The sequence below is a fragment of the Manis pentadactyla genome, chromosome 10, assembly GCF_030020395.1.
Source record: "Manis pentadactyla isolate mManPen7 chromosome 10, mManPen7.hap1, whole genome shotgun sequence".
In the NCBI taxonomy this organism is placed as follows: Eukaryota; Metazoa; Chordata; class Mammalia; order Pholidota; family Manidae; genus Manis; species Manis pentadactyla.
The window spans coordinates 49,422,846-49,443,133 of record NC_080028.1 but is presented as its reverse complement, the minus strand read 5'-3'; the positions used below and the strand labels follow the sequence as shown (position 1 = coordinate 49,443,133).

Sequence of the window (20,288 nt, the reverse complement as noted above, 5' to 3'; positions counted from 1 at the left end):
GACCCTGGAATTCGTCTCCTAGGAATTTACCGAATGAAAACAAGATCCCAGGTTCAAAAAGACATATGCACACCTATGTTTACTGCAGCACTATTTACAACAGTCAAGATGTGGAAGCAACCTAAATGTCCATCAGTAGATGAATGGATAAAGAAGAGGTGGCACATATACAAAATGGAACACTATTCAGCCATAAGAAGAAAACAAATCCTACCATTTGCAACAACATGGGTGGAGCTAGAGGGTATTATGCTCAGTGAAATAAGCCAGGCGGAGAAAGACAAGTACCAAATGATTTCCCTCATTTGTGGAGTATTAAATACAAAGCAAATCTGAAGGAACAACAGCAGCTGACTCACAGACTCCAAGAAGCGACTAGCGGTTACCAAAGGGGAGGGGCGTGGAAGGGAGAAGAGGATTCAGGGGAATTCTGATTGGTGCACATGGTGTGTGTGGGGTCACGGGGCAACAATGTAGCTCAGAGAAGACAAGTAGTGACTCCGTGGCATTGTGCTACGCTGATGGACAGCGGCGGCAGTGGGGTAGGGGGGGAACTCAATAATACGGGTGAATGTAGTACCCACATTGTTTCTCTTGTGAAATCTTCAGAGCAGTGTATATCAACGATACCTTAATAAAAAAGAAAAAAAGAAAAAAAAAGTTCACATTATACCAAGTGACTTTATGAAAGATTTAAATGCTTTTCTTTTCCTTTTCCTGTTTCTTCTTCGCCGTCTCGCCAACGGGTGTCGTGCTACCTGGTGCCCGCGGCGGCCGCGCTGGTCGAGCTGGCTGGGGGGCCGCCGCAGCCTGGGGGGGTCCTGAGCCGCGAGCCCCGAGCTGCCTGCCATTCGCGCGCCGTCTCCCGGCAACGGGAGCGCGCGCCGCCAGTGCACAAGGCCCGCCAGCGCACAATGCACGCCCGCCTCTAGGCCCTGCGCGCTAGCGAAGGCAGGCAGTCTGGAGGAGACACCCGCCGGACAGAGCTCGCTTGTCGCTTCAAATGGGAGGAGTTTTGAGCAAGCTCCGCCCCCCGCAGCCCGCCCCCGATCCGGAGGCCAGGAGCCGGCGCCCACCGGCGCGCCAGGCCTTCCTCGCAAGCCGCGCCCGCCCCACGAGCCCCGCCCCGCCGGCTCCATTTGCCCGGCGTGATCGCATTCCCCCGTCAGTCCCCACTCGTTTCCTCGAGTCCCCTCGGAGGCCTTCCCACCGGTAAGACACGCTGACCCTCCCCAGGCGGAGGACTTGACTTTGAGATTTTGAAAGTTTTTTTTTCTTCAGTCCTCAGTGGGTTCTGTGCCGTTTTCACCTCTTCAAACACCTTGGTGCGCGTCCACCGTGTCCTGCCTCCCTTTAGCCTCTGCTATGAGATGTGCTGCCAGAACTGTTCCCTTCTTTCAGTTCTGTTTTTTGGGTCATTTTTCTATTCCTTTTATTTTTACTTTTTAATTTTTTGGGGGATCATTAGTGTACAGTTACATGAGCAACATTGTGGTTACTAGACTCCCCCCATTATCAAGTCCCCCCCATACCCCATTACAGTCACTGTCCATCAGCGTAGTGAGATGCTATAGAGTCACTACTTGTCTTCTCTGTGTGCTATACTGCCCTCCCCGTGCCCACCCCCCTACATCATCATGATGTAGGCTGATCCTAATGCCCCTTATTCCCCTTCTAGCTCCCTTCCCACCCACCCTTCCCAGTCCCTTTCCCTTTGGTATCTGTTAGTCCATTCTCGGGTTCTGTGAGGCTGCTGCTCTTTTGTGCCTTCAGTTTTTTCTCTGTTCTTATGCTCCACAGATGAGTGAAATCATTTGATACTTGTCTTTCTCTGCCTGGCGTATTTCACTGAGCATAATACCCTCTACCCCATCCACGTTGTTGCCAGTCCTTCTTTCAGTTCTTAAAGCTCTGAACTTTAATACAGAATGGGTTTAGCAGAATACTTGGTAAATCACTTAAAATATCCCTGCTTCAGGTGAGACTACCTTCTGTCTGTAAAGTATAGTACTCTCAAAGGTTTTGTTACTTTTTTATCTTTGGACCAATAAATTGTATCAGCCGAACTCAAAGAGGTGTACCCAGGAAACGTCCTGGATGGATATAAATTGGCTGATAAAGATGATTAGATTAAAAAGACTTGTGTTTTTGTTTAGTCCCAGTTGAGTGATAACAACAAAATTCAAAACTTCGGTGACAACACTAGATCCTTGATAAGTACATTTATTTGAAAAGGTGAACATTCAGGTTTTTAAAATGTTTGACTTTGGGTGTATATTTCTGATGATTTAGCATAAGAGATTGAAGGATTCTTGTAAAATTTGTCCCTGCACGTCCTTACACACACTTTTCTTCCACTGTAGTTTTACTTGTGGGCAGTTTTTCAATTTCCCCCTCAAAGTTGTTGAATCCATTGCAGGGACAGCTGTCAAATACCTGCCACTTTCTGCCCTTAGGTGGAATGGGGAAAGTACCATAAAAATGCTGTGTTTGTGTTGCTTAGAGGCTTAAGCTCTCTGGAAAATAACTGAACCCACATGGTTCTTAAGGAATTTAAACTTTCTGTCATTCTTCTAAGCTGCTTTGATTCCATAATGTGTCTCCCATTCTCCACAGGGTCTGTGGGACTTCACCACACCACTTTGGCATAACATGTCCAAGACGATACCCAATCCAGCAGACCCAGTATTCCTGTGTGCTTCCCACGCTGTGCTGGAATGGCGGTCACAGGAAGCATGTGCTGTCTCGTGGTCATTCCAGAGTGGTGTGCAGGTCTTCGACAGTGAGGATCGCTCCTCCCGGGAGCAACCTGGCTCGTTTTCCAATGTAAGCATTGCTGGAGGAAAAGACTCCCAGTGTGTCCACTTTATTCTCCTGCAGTTGTTCATCTGAGAGAATAACTAACTCAAAGGAAAGGAAGAAGCTCCTTATGTGAGGGAGAAATCTCAATTTCCAGTTATTGAGCAGTTTTTTATATTCTGGGTTTTTCCCAAGACTGTAGCTTAACAGCTAAGGGCCATTTGTGTGAGTGTATAAATTACCCTTTTGCTTGTTGGATAGCTTCTGATTTCCAGCGCCTGAAGTTCATGCTATGTAGCATGATGATCAGAATATCTTAATGCTAGAATCCTGTTTTCTGTTACAGAGCAGCGCAGATCCCTAAGGCCCCAGACCCATGGTCAAAGGAGGCTGTTCTGCTTGCCCTCAAACGTTGGAAGAGGAAGAAAAGGACAGTGGAGGAGGAGGAAGACCAAACATCTGCTGCTGGTCAGGAGGATAAAAGAAGGTAACATGCCCTGCAGAGTACTCAACGTGCCTCCCACACGGGCTCCTGGGATTTGTTGAAAGAGAGATCACTCCCCAAAAGAATCAGAGGCCACCTCCTGTGTGTGAATGACAGGTCCCCTTCTTTGGCTTTCATGGAAGAGCTTGGTAACAAGAGCTTTAATGCTATGCCTTTCATTAGGCACAGGTTACATACATTTTGTAATATACCTTTTCCATAAGTACTAGAGAAAAGCCAACAGTTACTGGCCACATCAGCTTCATACTTTTGATATAAATGTGTCAAATTTTATTTTGAGAGAATGCTGAAAATCTTCCCCTTGTGGTGGTCAGTTATTTGGGTGACCATCTGCTTAGGTGTCATGTTTGAGCCGAAGGAAATACTTAGCAAAGAACAGTGAAGACTGGAGTATGGTAGCTTTATGAGTAATGAAAGTAAAACCAGTTTCATTATTTGGTTTTTGAAAATGTAACGAAAATAGAGTAAGCAGTCTGTTTCCTTGATGGAAAGAGAGGAAGTTGAAGGTGCTGAGTAAGCTGCAGAACTGCTTGTTGCTTTCCAAGGAGTCCGTTAAGGATTTTCTTGTAATTCAACAAATTCCAAGACCCACCATGTGCCAGAGCCTACTCCAGGTACTGTGGATAGAGCAGTGAGCAAGCAAAGGTCTCCTGAGACTTGGGTAATCAATGAAACAGGGTAATTATTGTAAGTATATAAAGATTTTTAAAAAGCAGTGCTATAAAAGGGTCATGAGAAAGGGGGAGCTCTGTATATAAGGTGGTCAAGGAAACATGCTCTGAGGAGACAGTGGGCCCTACATTTGAGAAATAGAACCATTGTCCTCATCAGTTACACCAGGTTAGCCATAACCTGCAGGTTCACAGCTGGCCATCTTTGATACTGTAGATGGCAACATTAGGTAAGGAAATACTAATAAATGCAAGTGTGTTCATTGGAAGATTGATTGGAAGTAACATTGGAAGATCAGGTAATGAATACTAGGGATATGCTTTACAAGGGAGCAGTCTGAGCTCATGTCAGCCAACTAAGCAGGAGTGGCAGAGGGAGATGGTGTGTTGGAGGTCAGAGAGAAAATAACTATTCTTATGGTCAAAACAGGTTTCTCATGTTCTCCAGGTTGGTAATTTGTCTAGACCCCAGTGAGCCTATAACTGAGGGCTCTGTGTTGTGTTTCCCATAATTGGAATAAGCAGTGATTATGTGCACCATGCGCAGGCCCTTATCTGTGACCTGTGGAGTTCTTCTCTTACAGACTGAACTAAGTGAGAGCACTGGGGGATGTGTGTAGGTGGGTCGCTAAAGTGTTTTTTGTCTTTAGTTTACAGATGGTAGGATATTAAATTTGTGATTGCAGTGCTTTGGTGAGAAGTTAGCAAATAATAAGTACACCTGAATAGTTCAAAAGGTCTTGATGCATTTTTATACTTTTCTTATTAGATTAGGACAGTCCTAGAATAAATTGACCTTCCTGAATCTCTGAGATCTGAGGCAACCTTTTCTTGTCTATCATGAACCTATGTTCTATAGAAAGAGTATAAGATCCCAGGAATATGAGAGTATGCTTTAAAGGAGAGGTCGTATCATCTAACTGATGGTTTGTGATTTGTCACAGGTGCCATGACAGCAGTGGGAGAGGCCATTCAGCTTTTAAGCCCGAGGTGGCCAACGGAGTCCCTGCTGCTTTTGTGCCTGAGTAAGTGAGAATCCATCTGGGTGAGGTTTCCTGTTTGGGAAAGGGTCATTATCAGACTTATTGACCTGTAAGTTTTCCTCTTTGAAGTCAGAGAGGAACATTTTGAGTAACTTGCCACAATAACTATTTTGTCTAATTCCTTTTACTATTTTTCTTTAATATGCATAAAATATGCTAAGGCTAAGAGGGTTTGTAGATACACTGAATAACCAAGTATGTAACAAAAAGATCACAAGGTTTGTGCAATGGATATAATGCAGCAGTACGAAATTTAAGAAAAATGTGAGATTTCTGCCTTTTAGCTTAATTATATTTGAGGAAGAATTGGCTGGGAGGGAAAAAGGCTGGAAATGTGTGTGAAAAGGCTTGGGGTAAGTTACATTTTTAAATGGAGTCAGCACTATGATATGGCTGCCAAAAAAGCTTAACATGCTCCTACTCTGGGCTGATAGCAGAACAAAGACTAGGAGGAGGCAGGTCAGTGGAGGTCCTGAATGCCTTAGTCCTGCTGTCCATGGAGTGCTGCTGGTTGGCTGTGCTGCACTGCAAGAGGAGGCAGACACAAACCAAAATTCACTGCGAGAGAGTGAAGCAACTCAAGATGTCACGGGGTGGTGGTGGGTGAGGGGGTTCTAAAGGTACATAAGCACTAGCCAAAGGAGAAAAACCTCAGGGGTGTAAAGAAATGAGGGAGGGAAGGATAATGGCCTGCAAAAATCTGAAGGACTATTACAAGAAAGGAGGACAATTGGCTTGGCTTGGCTCCAGATGGGATCCATAGGTGAAGTAAGTGAGAGAAAGTATGTTTGCATCTAGTGCAGGGATAAACTGCTCTGTGGTTGACATTCATCAGCCAGGAGACAGTGAGCTGTCTGTGCTGTCACAAAGGTTGGATGACTATTTCACAGGAAAGATGTTTAGAGAATTTCTGTTTCAGTTTGAATCTTAGAAAAAGTGGTTGGTTCCTCCTAAACTTTTTTAAAACACCTTTATTGAGGTATAATTGACATAAATAAACTGTGCCTCTTTGAAGTGTACCATTTGATCAATTTTGACATGTATCCTTATCAGAATTATTGTCCTATAAATTTTCCTCTTTGAAATCAGAGAGGAACATTTTGAGTAACTTGCCACAATAACTATTTTGTCTAAATTTCACACCCACGAAACCATCACCACAGTCAAGATAATGAACATCACCACCACTGCCAGAAGTTTCCCCATGCCCCTTGGTGAAGCCTTAAAAATCTCCCTCTCATCCTGTCCCTGTTGCCAGGCATCCATTGGTCCCCATTCTGTCACTATAGATTTGTGTGCGTTTCCTAGAGTATATATAAGTAGAATCATACTTTTAATCTTTTAAATACTGAGCTTTCCCTTTCTGACTTTGTGAGACATATTTAGCTGAATTAACAGTAAAATTAACAACATTATCCTTTTCCATTGTGTTAGAATGATTTTGTGACCGTGGATGAAGCCTTAAAACAATGTTGGTGCCTTTCAGTAGCACATCTGTGTTTTCCCCTTTTATTTCCCTGTTAGGCCTGGGCCTCTGAAGAGAGGCCTCAGTTCCCAGAGCTCAGATGGCGAGCTGCGTAAGAGAACCTGCACCTCTGCTGTGAGCTGCTCGAAGGGCACATGCGCATGTGGCATCCGTATGTCCAGCTGCAATGCCATGACCAGTTCCTACACTTCTACTGGAGGCATCTCTCAGGTACACACACCTGATGGTGTGGCAGAATTGGGTTCTTTGCATTTATTAGTTGATTATGCAGTGCTTACTAGCCACCTTCTGTCAGATGCTGAGATCACCTCTAAGCTAACAGCAGTTACCAACCCTTGAATGATTGCTATGGACCAGTGGAACAAACTAGAAAGCCCAGAATGCCTATGTGGAAACCTGATACAAGACAGAGCCATTATTATAGATAAATAGACAGAGGATGAATAATTCAAAAAATGGTACTAATTTGATTAAAAAGGTAGATTGAGTCTGAATTGCATTGGGTTGTAAATTCATCCTCTAGGCACTGGGAATTTAATGAAAGTTTTAAAAATAAGTGGTTATAATTATTTTTAGAAAGGATGTAGTGTAGACTGGAGAACAGATCAAGTTTTGCTACCAGAATGACTTGGGTTCAAATCTTGGCTTTGGTGCTTAGTAGCTATAGACTCTTGGGCAGGTAAATGACTTAAATTCTCTTTTTCTCATCTCTAAAGGATTGTTATAAAGATTGAAGGTAATGTTTGAAAAGCACCCATTACAGTGCTTGTCAGTAAGCAGGCACCCAATATATAGGAGCTGGAAAAAAAGTAACACATGTGTGAAGGAGGTTTTTGAGAGGAGAAAGAATTTGACATAAGTTTTCATCCATACAGAAGGCTCTTAGAGTAATATAAATGACACATTAATGATAAATGACAAATATAGGAGATGAGGGCTCCGGCCAAGCAGTTATGACAATGCAGAGCATAATAGTATGAAGCTTTACCTGGATCTATTCTGCACTAGGCCCTCTGCTGAGCACTGTACACACATTTCCTCAATCAGTGATCACAACAGACCTGACATACCTAGTCATTGCCCCTTCTTACAATTTTATGTCAAATGTCATACATACACAAAAGGAAGGAAAAATATCATAATGAACCTCCATGTGGCTCCAGCAGCTAACAGTGTTTTGTCAGTCCTGATCCATCAACACCCCCACCCCAAATTGGTTTTCCTCTTGTGTTTTAAAGTACAAACACGTTATTTCACCTGTAGGTACTTCAGTGTATTTTAAAAACTTTTTGAACATTAATAACCACAATGCCTCTATTCCTCTGAATAATAATGACTTAATATTAGTTATTATCGCTCCAATTTGCCCTTCTTACCCTCCCTGTCTTATTACAGTTACTTTGAATCAGGGACCAAAAATCAACTCATTGTGTTTGGTTCACATGTCTCTTAGACTCTTTTTTTTTGAGCATTAAAGGTATTTAATTAATATATGTAACAAAAAATCTGATGGTAAGGTCGTACACTTATGGAAATAATGATTTTGACCTACTTCATAAGATAGTTGTGAGGCAGTAGATGTAAAGTGTTCATGCGTCTACACTGTCCATAGTAAGTATTCAAGAAGTGCCACCAAAATAAGTACCGAAATTTACATTTCAGGGGACTTAATTCACACTCAGCGCTTCAGACTTAGCATTATACAAGGTTGTATCTGATGGCCTAACAAGCAGATAGGGTAAAAATAATCAACTTTTTAACAGGCCTGTGCTGAGCGATGATGCTTGGAGCTCCGCGCCGGGGGCGGGGCGGGACGCCGGGGTGGGCGGGGCGAGGGACCGCCCTCCGCCGCCCGTTGGTCCCCCGGGGGCGGAGCCCGCGTTTCCACGGCCCGCCATGCAGCCGCGCGGGAAGCCACCCCCGCGACACGGGCAGCTGCGGGGCCGACCGCGGGAGGCGCGCGTGCACCGGGGCCTCCGCCTCCCCGGGCGCACTGTTCAGGCCGGCCGGCCATGCCAGCGAGCTCCCCGCGGTGGTAGAACCCCTCCGCGGTCCTGGGGTGCGCCAGACACAGCCCCGGGGTGCGCGGGCCCCGCCAGGATGCCGGCTATCCCGGGTGCCGGGTCCCGGCTCCCAGCGCCTAGCGCCTCAGCCCGCCCGAGGAGCCTCAGGCGGCAGGTCGCCGGCCTCACAGCGCGGCCTCCCCGGGCGCTCCGGGCCCGCGTGGCCGGCGCCCCCTGGCGGCCTCCAGCTGTCAGGCTCCCCCCGCGGGCTGTCCCCGCGGTCGTTGCCGTTGCCGCCGCCACCGCAGGCGCGGAGCACATGGGCTGGGGTGGCGGCCGCGCGCGCCCTCCCCCGCAGCGGGGACGTCAGGCCTCTCTTAGACTCAATCAATGGTACTACTACTACACTTTTTCTTACTTTTGAAAAGTCTGAGTCATTATGTTCTATAGAATTTACTACATTCTGGATTTTGTTTTCGTCATGGTGCCGTTTTGACAAGTACTCTATCCCTATTTTCCCTGTAAATGGGCAGTTGGCTCCTGAGACTTGATGAGTTTCAAGTTCAGTGATTTGGCAGAGGTGCTGCTGTGCACTTATGATCGCATAACATCGGGAGCACGTGCTGTGTGGTTGCCTCCCACTGGGCTCAGGTGTCAGTCTGATCCTTCACTTTATTGTTCCTATGAGCTTTTCACCTGCTGATTTTAGCGGCCATTTTTCACCTTTGTCTATGTCCATTGTGGCAAAATGGGGATGTTCTAATTCTGTCCTCCCCTCTGCATTTGTTAACTGAAGGTCTGTGTAATTCTAGATAGAAGAACAAGCCCTATCTATAGGAGTGGCAGGATAATAAGCAGGCACTGATGCCGTAGTTAACTCCAAAGGTGACCAGTATGATTCTTGCTGTGTTATCTTTATGAACTGATGATATTTTATAAACATTTCATGATCCTCAGTATATTGTAGCTGCTCTTTCTGATGCAACTTTTCCAACTTTGGCCAATGACAACCCTTTCAAATACTGGCAATTGACTCACTTTTCAGAAGCCCCACTTCACAAAGAAATGTTTTTTTAGTCACTTGAAAAGGAGACTTTTTATAGTGATGGATTAGAGCCACAGAATTATGTTGAAGGTCAGATCCTATGTTATTCCCAAGGTCAGTCACGTGACTTGTGTTTGGCTTTTTGCTCTGGAAGAGGCGTCACAGTGCCTCACCCTTCTCCAGCCCAGACTTGTCCCGCTCACAGACACCAGAGAGTCCAGAAAAGAAAATGAGGTAATTGGTGATTTGCTGTGTGGATTAATGAGAGGGTGGGAAAGGAGGGAAATTTACTTGGCTCTTAGGCTTTCTGAGACTCCGATTTGGAGAATCAAAACGGTTCACATCTAAAGAGCAGAGATGGTGCCGCCCTGAATTGCTCTTGTCTCTTGCAGTCGTCACACAGTGTGACCACACCGGCCTCTGCTTCCCCTCATGCTGCAGCGTGAGGGGCTGGGGCATAAGGGGAGGGGCTTGCATGGGACAGAGTGAACAGAGTGACTGATGGGGGTGGGCAGCAGGCTTCACATTCTAGATCCCAGCTGACCCCCTAGGTGCCCGACTAGAATGCTGCTTTCTTAGAGATAGAGGTGTGACTAGGACTCTCAGAAACTTGGCAGGTTGTATGTAAGGTTCTGAAGATCGTTTTCTGCTTGTTTTAAGACAAAGGTGTCTCTATGGCTTCTGTGAACTGCCTCCCTTCATTTCTTTAGGAATTTTCTTTGCTTCTTTTTGTTGTCTTGACACACTGAGATCTTAGTCATGGTTGTTCTAGACTTTGGTCAGTTGTAGTTAGGAGGGTGTAAGAAGTTATCCAGTGCTTTTCTAAACTTAATTGTGCCTCTTCCTCCTACAGAGAAGAGGATGGTCCTCAGGGATCTGGCTCTTCTGCTCCGCCGGTAAACAAGGAGTCCCAGGGAGAACAGGGTAAGTTGATGAACGTGTGGCATGTGTTGGCGGTAGTGTATGGAGGGCGCATGGACCACAAACCACTGGAAACATGTACTGAGCCTTGATTTGTGTGGGGCTTGGTAGTTACAGAGAGAGATGTTCCTGTCCTTCAGGGTTTATGGTCTGGTAAGGGAGAAAGGTTGCCCAGACTCGTATAGCATAACCCAGGCCACCTGGGGGGTTTGGGGTAAGGTAAGCCTAGGTGGGGGAATCTGAGCAGACCAGGCAATTTCTGTCCAGTAAGCAACCATGTGCACGCATTTGGAGCAATGACCACTTCAAGTCGTCTTGACTATTAGAAATAATCTTGCCAACACCATCCAAGTGCCCAAACCATAGAAGATAGAATCTCAGAGACACCTAGTGAAAGTTCAGTATTAAAAACTAGGCTGGACAGACAAACCTCTCCATTTCTGGAAGAGAGCAGGAAGAAAGTAAATCTGATACTTTATTTGCAGATACAACCACATGTAGGGAGCAGAACTCCTGGGATTCTCCAGCAACACCCAGCAGCTCCCAGCCATGCAGATGCAAGTTTCCCCTGGTGCCCTCCAGGTGAGGGATCCCACTGATCTTGGTATGGTCTGTCCACCCACCCCTTCCCACCCCAGTCTGGCTCCCCTGCATCTCAGGAATGGAAGGGTCAGTACAAGTTTCTTTCACTTCCTTCTGACTGGCTTGGTTTCTGCTTTTTCTCTTGGTAGCCTCCAGCTCCCTGGATCAGCCACTCGATCACGGTCGAAGAGTATTACCAGGAGAAGCAAGCTCAGTCACAGTGGCTGAAGAGGATCTTCGAGGATAAGACTGGTAAGGAATATGGGTTAATTTCACACTCCAGAGATGGTTCCCAGAGTCATATTTGTTGACTCCTGAATCCCTGGCCCAGCAAGGCTTCTAGAGCACCAAATACCATCACGTTTGAGATACCATAGTTGACATTTTCTGTTCTTCTTCCTAGAATCTGCTGCAGTGGCAATGTTGGGTGGGAAGCGTTGTGTATTTTACTCCGTTCTTGTCCCTGCCGTGACAAAGAATTGAAGGGCAGAGACACAGTAGTGAAGCAGAGTAAAAGTTTTATTTAAAGTTACTTAGCCAGAAAGAAATGCAGGTGACCTTCAGAGAGGGAGGAGTGCCCTGAAAGGTTGGAGAGAAAGAGTTTAAGATTAAAAGGTCACACACTTAGAAAGTGTGGGTGACTTCAGAGAGAGGAGTGCCCTGAAAGGTTGGGAAGAGTTGAAGTTATGCACTTAGGAAATGCAGGTGACCTCAGAGAGAGGAGTGCAGCACCCTGAAAGGTTGAAAAGAGGGAGTTTAAAGTTAAAAGGTTACGCACTTAGAAAGTTACGCACAGTGAAAGGTTGGGGGCTCCCTCTTTTAAGGATTTTTCAGGAATGTGACAGAGGGCTAGGGTGTGGGCTTGTTAAGTGGTCTCAAGTATCTTTGATGGGACATCAAGTTACTCATCAGTCCTCTAAGTAATTCTGCAAAATTAGCTTATCAAGACTGTCTGCCTTTCCTCCAAGGTGGGCAGAGTTATTTGTTTGCTAGAGTATGTTAAGAATCTTTCTTCTGAAACTTCCTAGTTTTTTTTTTTAATACAATTTTGGCTTTAAGGTGGGATCTCCCTGTCTTTACTTTGCTGTTTATAGGTGGGCCTTTTAGCAGGCTAGAGTAAATCATACAATGATCTAATGGACACAGTGAAGACATGGGCTGTGCTCAGATACTTTTATCTGGGGAATATTCAAACCTTCCATGCCAAGTTTCTCTTGACCTTTTGAGCTTTAACTGATTAACTCACTAACTCTGAATCTTTTCTGGATGTCTAGATTTAACTGGTTAACCGAGTCCTTTCTAGGGGGCTTTGCTGACCCTGTACTCTTTCCACCCCACTCATAAGTATTTCCCTGCCTAACAGCCACGCCCATGGCCCGTTCGCCCCTGTAGACCCCTGGCCTTCTGGGCTCTCTTGGCTCTTCACAGCCAGGGCCCCTCCCCAGCCCCTCCCCAGACTCCAGATACACAGCCCCTTTCTCGGGGCTGACCCCTGCCTCTCCCGCAATACCAGCCAGTGACACCACCAAATCACCTCCAGCCTCTCAGGCTGAGACATCTGCCAAACCCCAGGCCCCGCCTGCCCCAAGCCCCACCCTGAAGCCCAGTGTTCTCTTTGGAATGCCGGGCAGACCACCTGCTAACCCTTCTGCCTGGGCAGCTCCTGCTGTGTCTTCAGCACATCCCATGTTCAAGCCCATCTTTGTGGCTCCACCTAAAAGTGGGAAGGAGGGTCCTGTGCCATCCAGCCATTGCCAAGTCACAAAGGAGGCATCTTCCAGCTCTGCCCACACCCCGACTACCAGCAGACTGCCCCTCACTTTCAGTCCTGTTTTTAGCAGCACAGGGCTACCTACATCTTTGCCCTTGTCAACTCCTTCCTCCTTCAGTCAGACAACTACTTCAGACACTAGCATGAATACCCCTCTGTTCCCTGGCCTGGCCAGTGTCAGTGTCCCCTCAGCAGTGGCTTGGGGGACCACCACCGGCACAGCCGCAGACTCTGCCCGGAAGCCTGTCTTTGGCTTTGGTGTGAGCAGTGTGACCAGCACTGCGAGCAGCATGACCAGCCCCACTGCTTCCACTGCCCAGCCTATCCTCTTTGGGTCCCCCCTTGCCTCTGCTGCCAGCTCTGCCCAGCCATGGGCTCCATACTCCAGTTTGGCAGGCTCTGGCCACACCTGCTCCAACAACAGCCATCACCTTCAGCCAGTCCCTGCCCGGTGCCATCCAGACAGCTGCTAGCAGCAGCACAGCCAGTTTCGGTGGCTTCAGTGGCACCCTCATGACCTCCGCCCCCATCGCCCCGAGCCAGCCTGCACTGACATTTAGCAGCACTACCACCCCAGCCTTCAACATTCCCTTTAGTTCCGGCACCAGGCCCCCCGTCCCATCCTATCCCGGAGTCACCCCACAGCACACGTTTGGAGTCACTGACAGCAGATGGGGACTGCCAGCCAGCACTGGCCCCCAGCTTCGGCAGCTCCTTTCCTTTCGGAAGCCCAGCCAGCCTTTGGCAGCACTGTGTGGTCAGGTTTTCATGGGTTGAAACCCGCAGCCTCTCTTTTTGGCACCATCTCCAGCACCCAGCTAGCCTTTGGCAGCACCACAGCTGTTTCCTCCAATTTTTTTATTTTGTGGTATCATTAATCTACAATTACTTGAGGAACATTGTTTACTAGACTCCCCCCTTCACCAAGTCCCCCCCACGTACCCCATTAATCACGGTTCATCAGCGTAGTAAGATGCTGCAAAATCACTACTTGTCTACTATGTGTTGCACAGCCCTCCCCATGCCCCCCCACATTATACATGTTAATCATAAGGCCCCCTTTCTTCTTCCACCCCCTTCTCCCTCCCTTTCCACCTATCTTCCCCAGTCCCTTTCTATTTGGTAACTGTTGTCCTTTCTTGGGTTCTGTGATTCTGCTGCTGTTTTGTTCCTTCTGTTTTTCCTTTGTTCTTATACTCCAGAGATGAGTGAAATCATTTGGCACTTGTCTTTCTCCACCTGGCTTATTTCACTGACCATAATACCCTCTAGCTATATCCATGTTGTTGCAAATGGTAGGATTTGTTTTCTTCTTATGGCTGATTAATATTCCATTGTGTATATGTATCACATCTTCTTTATCTATTCATCTAATGATGGACACTTAGGTTCCTTCCATTTCTTGGCTATTGTAAATAGTGCTGCTATAAACATAGGGGTGCATCTGTCTTTTTAAAATTGGGCTGCTGCATTCTTAGGGTAAATTCCTAGAGGTGGTGTTCCTGGGTCAAATGGTATTTCTATTTTGAATTTTTTGAGGAACTTCCATACTGCTTTCCACAGTGATTGAACTAAATTACATTCTCACCAGCAGGGGAGGAGGGTTCCCCTTTTTCCCAACCCTCGCCAGCATTTGTTGTTGTTTGTCTTTTCAATGGTGGCGATCCTTACTGGTGTGAGGTGATATCACATTGTGGTTTTAATTTGCATTTCTCTGATGACTAGCGATGTGGAGCGTCTTTTCATGTATCTGTTGGCCATCTGAATTTCTTCTTTGGAGAACTGTCTGTTCAGCTCGTCTGCCCATTTTTTAATTGGATTATTTGCTTTTTGTTTGTTGAGGTGTGTGAGCTGTTTATATATTTTGGACGTCAACCCTTTATTGGATCTGTCATTTATGAATATATTCTCCTATACTGTAGGATGCCTTTTTGTTCTATTGATGGTGTCTTTCCCTGTACAGAAGCTTTTCAGCTTGATATAGTCCTATTTGTTCATTTTTGCTTTTGTTTCCCTTGCCGGGTGAGATATGTTCATGAAGAAGTCACACATGTTTATGTCCTAGAGATTTTTGCTTATGTTTTTTCTAAGAGTTTTATGGTTTCATGGCTTACATTCAGGTTTTTGACCCGTTTTGAATATACTTTTGTGTATGGGGTTAGACAATGATCCTCATTTCCTCCTCTTTTGCAGCCACCACCTCAGACTGTGAAGCTACGACCCACACCACCAGCAGCAGTGGCAGCACAACCTCATCACACTTCACATCTGGGGTGTCAGCAGGCCCTGCTGGCAGCGGGGACTTTCGGATGAGTGTGTCAGCCCCCCACAGCAGCTCCACCACTGGGGCATTCGACTTTGTGGCAGCACGGAGTGGGAGAACTGGTGGCACGGCCCATTTCTTGGGATGCTTGAGTCAGAACTCCCTTGGTGCAGCTGGCCAGAGCACACTGTTTGCCTTCTACATGGCCAGCACACCTCAGAACACATCTCAGCTTGCAGGTGAGATTTTGAATGGGCTCGGTCTGCAGTGCCAGGTGCTGTCTTAAGTGCTGACACAGTCTCCGCTTTCGGAGCTGTTTGCTGTGGAAGATTTAGATGTTATCACAGAAGTTATCTGTAAACAGCGTCAGGTAGCAGTGTAACTCATAACTGGAGGAGCTATTTAGGTAGTCAGCGGCAGCCTTTCTGAGACAATAGCAAACTGAGGCCATGGCCGCAGTTCCAGAATTGGGAGCAGGGACAGCGGCTGGGGGTGAGGACATTGCAGGCACAGGAGTAAAGGCCCAAAGGCAGAGATGAGCTCATGTTTTCATGAGCAGAGAAGAGCCAGGTGTGGCTAGAGGTTTAAAAAGCCACGTGGGATAAAATGACATTAAGGGACAGGCAGAAAGGAAGATCATTCATGGCCTTTTAAAATGTATTTTCTTTGGTATCAGTCTACAATTACATGCAGAACATTATGTTTACTGGGCTTCCCCTTCACCAAATTCCCTGCCATACCCCATTACAGTCACTGTCCATCAGTGTAGTAAGGTACTGTAGAATCACTACTTGTCCTCTCTGTGTTGCTCAGCCCTTCCCGTGCACCCCCGACATTATACATGCTAATCATAAGGCCCCTTTCTTTTTCCCTGCCCTCATCCCTCCTTTCCCACCCATCCTCCTCAGTCCCTTTCCCTTTGTAACTGTTAGTCCATTCTTGGGTTCTGTGATGCTGCTGCTGTTTTGTTCCTTCAGTTTTTCCTTTGCTCTTATACTCCAGAGATGAGTGAAATCATTTGGTACTTGTCTTTCTCTGCCTCACTTATTTCACTGAGCATAATACCCTCTAGCTCCATCCATGTTGTTGCAAATGGTAGGATTTGTTTTCTTCTTTTGGGTGAATTATATTCCATTGTGCATACATTCATCTACTGATGGACACGTAGGTTGTTTCCATTTCTTGGCTGTTGGAAATAGTGCTGTGATAAACATAGGGGTACATCTGTCTTTTTCAAAATGGGCTGCTGTATTCTTAGGGTAAATTCCTAGGAGCGGTATTCCTGGGTCAAATGGTGTTTCTATTTTGAGCTTTTTGAGGAACCTCCATATTGCTTTCCACAATGGTTGAACAGATTTACATTCCCACCAACAGTGTAGGAGGGTTCCCCTTTCTCCACAACCTCGCCAACATTTGTTGTTGTTTGTCTTTTGGATATTGGCCATCCTAACTGGTGTGAGGTGATATGTCATTGTGGTTTTAATTTGCATTTCTCTGATAAGTGATGTGGCGCATCTTTTCATGTGTCTGTTGGCCATCTGAATTTCTTCTTTGGAGAACTGCCTGTTCAGCTCCCCTACCCATTTTTTTATTGGAATATTTGCTTTTTGTTTGTTGAGGTGTGTTAGCTCTTTATATATTTTGGATGTCAACCCTTTATCGGATCTGTCATTTACGAATATATTCTCCCATACTGTAGGATGCCCTTTTGTTCTGTTGATGGTGCCCTTTCCTGTACAGAAGCTCTTAAGCTTGATATCATCCCATTTGTTCATTTTTGCTTTTCTTTCCCTTGCCTGGGGAGATATATTCATGGAGAAGTCACTCATGTTTATGTCTGAGAGATTTTTGCCTGTCTTTCTCTAAGAGTTTTATTGTTTCATGGCTTACATTCAGGGGTTTGATCCATTTTGAATTTACTTTTGTGTATGGGGCTAGACAATGATCCATGTTTCCTCCTTTCTTGCAGCCATCACCTCGGGCTTTGGAGCCGTGACCCAGACCACCAGCTGCGGGACCAATACATCGGTGTTTGGCAGCACCATCTCATCGCCCTTCACATCCAGGGTGTCAGCAGTCCCCACTGGCAGTGGGGGCTTTGGGATGAGCATGGCTGCGCCCCACAGCAGTTCCACCACTGGGGCATTCGGTGTGGGGTCAGGACGGAGTGGGAGAACTGGTCCCAAGAACCCTTTCTGGGGAGCGTTGAATTCGAACTCCCTGGGTGCAGCTGGCCAGAGCACACCCTCTACCTTCCACATGGCCAGCACACCTCAGGACACATCTGGGATTGCAGGTGAGATTTAGAATGGACTCAGTCTGCAGTGCAAGACACTGTTTTAAGTGCTGACACAGTCTCTGCTTTTGGAGCTGTACGCTGTGGTGAAGATTTAGATGTTATCACCGAAGTTATCCATAAACAGCGTCAGGTAGCAGTGTAACTCATGACTGGAGGAGCTATTTAGGTAGTCAGCAGCAGCCTTTCTGACACAATAGCAAACTGAGGCCATGGCCGCAGTTCCAGAATTGGGAGCAGGGACAGCGGCTGTGTGTGTGTTGCAGGCACAGGAGTAAAGGCCTGAAGGCAGAGATGTGCTCATGTTTTCACGAGCAGAGAAGAGCCAGGTGTGGCTAGAGGTTTAAAAAGGAAAGTGGGATAAAATGACATGAAGAGACAGGCAGAAAGGAAGATCATTCATGGCCTTTTGTAATGTATTTTTTTTTGGTATCAGTCTACAATTACATGCAGAACATTATGTTTACTAGGCTTCCCCCTTTGCCAAATTCCCCCCATACCCCATTACAGTCACTGTCCATCAGTGTAGTAAGGTACTGTAGAATCACTACTTGTCCTCTCTGTGTTGCTCAGCCCTTCCTGTGCACCCCCGACATTATACATGCTAATCATAAGGCCCCCTTTCTTTTTCCCTGCCCTTATCTCTCCATTCCCACCGATCCTCCTCAGTCCCTTTCCCTTTGTAACTGTTAGTCCATTCTTGGGTTCTGTGATTCTGCTGCTGTTTTGTTTCTTCAGTTTTTCCTTTGCTCTTATACTGCAGAGATGAGTGAAATCATTTGGTACTTGTCTTTCTCCGCCTCGCTTATTTCACTGAGCATAATACCCTCTAGCTCCATCCATGTTGTTGCAAATGGTAGGATTTGTTTTCTTCTTTTGGGTGAATAATATTCCATTGTGTATATGTACCACATCTTCTTTATCCATTCATCTACTGATGGACCTTTAGGTTGCTTCCATTTCTTGGCTATTGTAAATATCACTGCCAAAAGCATCGGGGTGCATCTGTCTTTTTCAAACTGGGCTGCTATATTCTTAGGGTAAATTTCTGGAAGTGGAATTCCTGGGTCAAATTGTATTTCTATTTTGAGCTTTTTGAGGAACCTCCATACTGCTTTCCACAATGGTTGATCTAATTTACATTCCCACCAGCAGTTTAGGAGGGTTCCCCTTTGTCTGCAAAGTCGCCAGCATTTGTTGTTGTTTGTCTTTTGGATGGTAGCAATTCTTACTGGAGTAAGATGATATTGTTTCCTCCTGTTTTGCAGCCATCACGTTGGGCTTTGGAGCTACGACCCAGACCACCAGCAGTGGGACCAGTAGCTCAGTGTTTGGCAGCAGCACCTCATCACCCTTCATGTCTAGGGTGTCAGCAGGCTCTGCTCACAGTTGGGGCTTTGGGATTAGCATGGCTGCCCCCCACAGCAGCTCCACCACTGGGGCTTTCAACTTTGGGAGGACAGAGTGGGAACACTGGTGGCACAGCCCCTTTCTGGGGTTGCTTGAGTAAGAACTCCCTGGGTGCATCTGGCCAGAGCCCACCCTTTGCCTTCCATATGGCCAGCATGCCTCAGAACATGTCTGTGTTTGCACAACAGATTTGGAATGGGCTCAGTGCCAGAGTCCAGCTCCAGCTGAGGTGTGGGTCACCAAGGAAAGGACAGCGTCAGCGAGTGAGATGAATGAGGAGATGAAACACCCAATTAAAGTTGTAACATCTCCTGACAGCAAGCGGCAGGGTCTTTATTTTTGTATCTTTTTACGGTTTACATAATGTTGAACATTTTTTAAAATTATGAATAAAACATTCCTTTTTCTGTCAGTTTACATAATTTCAGCTTATTACCCTTAAGTAAATATCATTATTTCTTCTAATAGTAGCCATTTAACATTTAATTTTTAACTTTCCCCTAGTCTATTGTGATTAGTAATTCATGTAAGCTACGTGCTAGGTGCTAAACAGAAAATGGTATAAGACAGCGTGTGGGTTAAGCATGTGGGCTATGATTTTTACTTTAAGCATGTAAGATTATATAGACTTTTAGATATGTGTCTAAGGTATGTGTCTAAGGCTATATAAAGTTTAAGCAGGTTGTATAAAATGCAAGCTATATGTCTTTTGGTTATTAAGTGTAACTATATTATTAATTAAATCCTATCCTACACATGTGGGTTGAGGCTTACATCTAAAATATAGGGACGGTACTCCTATTGCCCATTCCTTAACATTCCTATGAATACAATAAAAACACCATATTCTTTTATAATATTCATTCCACAATTTCACATGTTTACAGCTTTCCTCCTGCATCTACAGGCACCAGGGCCTTGCAGTCCTCTTTATCCTTTATATAATAACACTAAATCTGCTCTTACTACCTTACTATTAATATAGTAATATTTTATAAATTTATCATAAACTTTTATATATGGGATATTTGTCAATATAAATTTTATTTTGCTCATAAATTCTTTCTATGACGTGGTTACCAGAGGTGTCTTCTAATATTATAAGCAACATAAGGGGGGGCCCTGGGCAGTGGGGACTATTAATCTTTATTACTTTGCTGTTTCATATAAGTTTCTTGGGAGAATGGGTTTTTCCATGACCTAGGTTCCCATAACTCCTTCTCTGCCAATATTCTAAAGAAATCGCGGTTAGTCATGTTTGAATTGTTACAAAGGGGAGGACAAACTGCATCTAGTTTTAAGAGAGGCCTGGGCTGTTCTGCCTCACTTATTTGTGGCAGTATGCCTGGAACAGTTGGTCCCATAACACTGCTTTCATTTCTGGAATTGCTGCTTTGATCAATATTTTGGGTTATGTTATTTACTAAAGATGAATAAATCTTAATTACATAAGATTTCCCATATATGAGCCCTATCACCAACATCATAACTGC

The 20,288-nt window shown here is 45.6% G+C and overlaps 2 protein-coding genes across 2 annotated transcripts; both read left to right on the top strand.

The window, feature by feature from the left end:
- The first annotated feature begins 991 nt into the window (after nucleotides 1-991).
- On the top strand, nucleotides 992-15,937 carry LOC130679347 (nuclear envelope pore membrane protein POM 121-like). The gene is given in 14 exon segments (XM_057487945.1): nucleotides 992-1,212; nucleotides 2,617-2,826; nucleotides 3,146-3,286; nucleotides 4,920-5,000; nucleotides 6,543-6,714; nucleotides 10,406-10,476; nucleotides 11,001-11,055; nucleotides 11,205-11,307; nucleotides 11,459-11,496; nucleotides 12,448-13,183; nucleotides 13,186-13,221; nucleotides 13,224-13,583; nucleotides 15,020-15,328; nucleotides 15,903-15,937. Coding segments are annotated over 14 exon segments (2,556 nt in total). The 5' UTR covers nucleotides 992-1,003.
- A 653-nt stretch (nucleotides 15,938-16,590) lies between these two features.
- On the top strand, nucleotides 16,591-19,343 carry LOC130679086 (putative nuclear envelope pore membrane protein POM 121B). Its single transcript, XM_057486803.1, has 2 exons — nucleotides 16,591-17,385; nucleotides 18,654-19,343. Exons 1-2 carry the CDS (start codon nucleotides 17,031-17,033, stop codon nucleotides 18,893-18,895), a joined length of 597 nt encoding a protein of 198 aa, XP_057342786.1. The 5' UTR covers nucleotides 16,591-17,030; the 3' UTR covers nucleotides 18,896-19,343.
- Nucleotides 19,344-20,288: the final 945 nt, after the last annotated feature.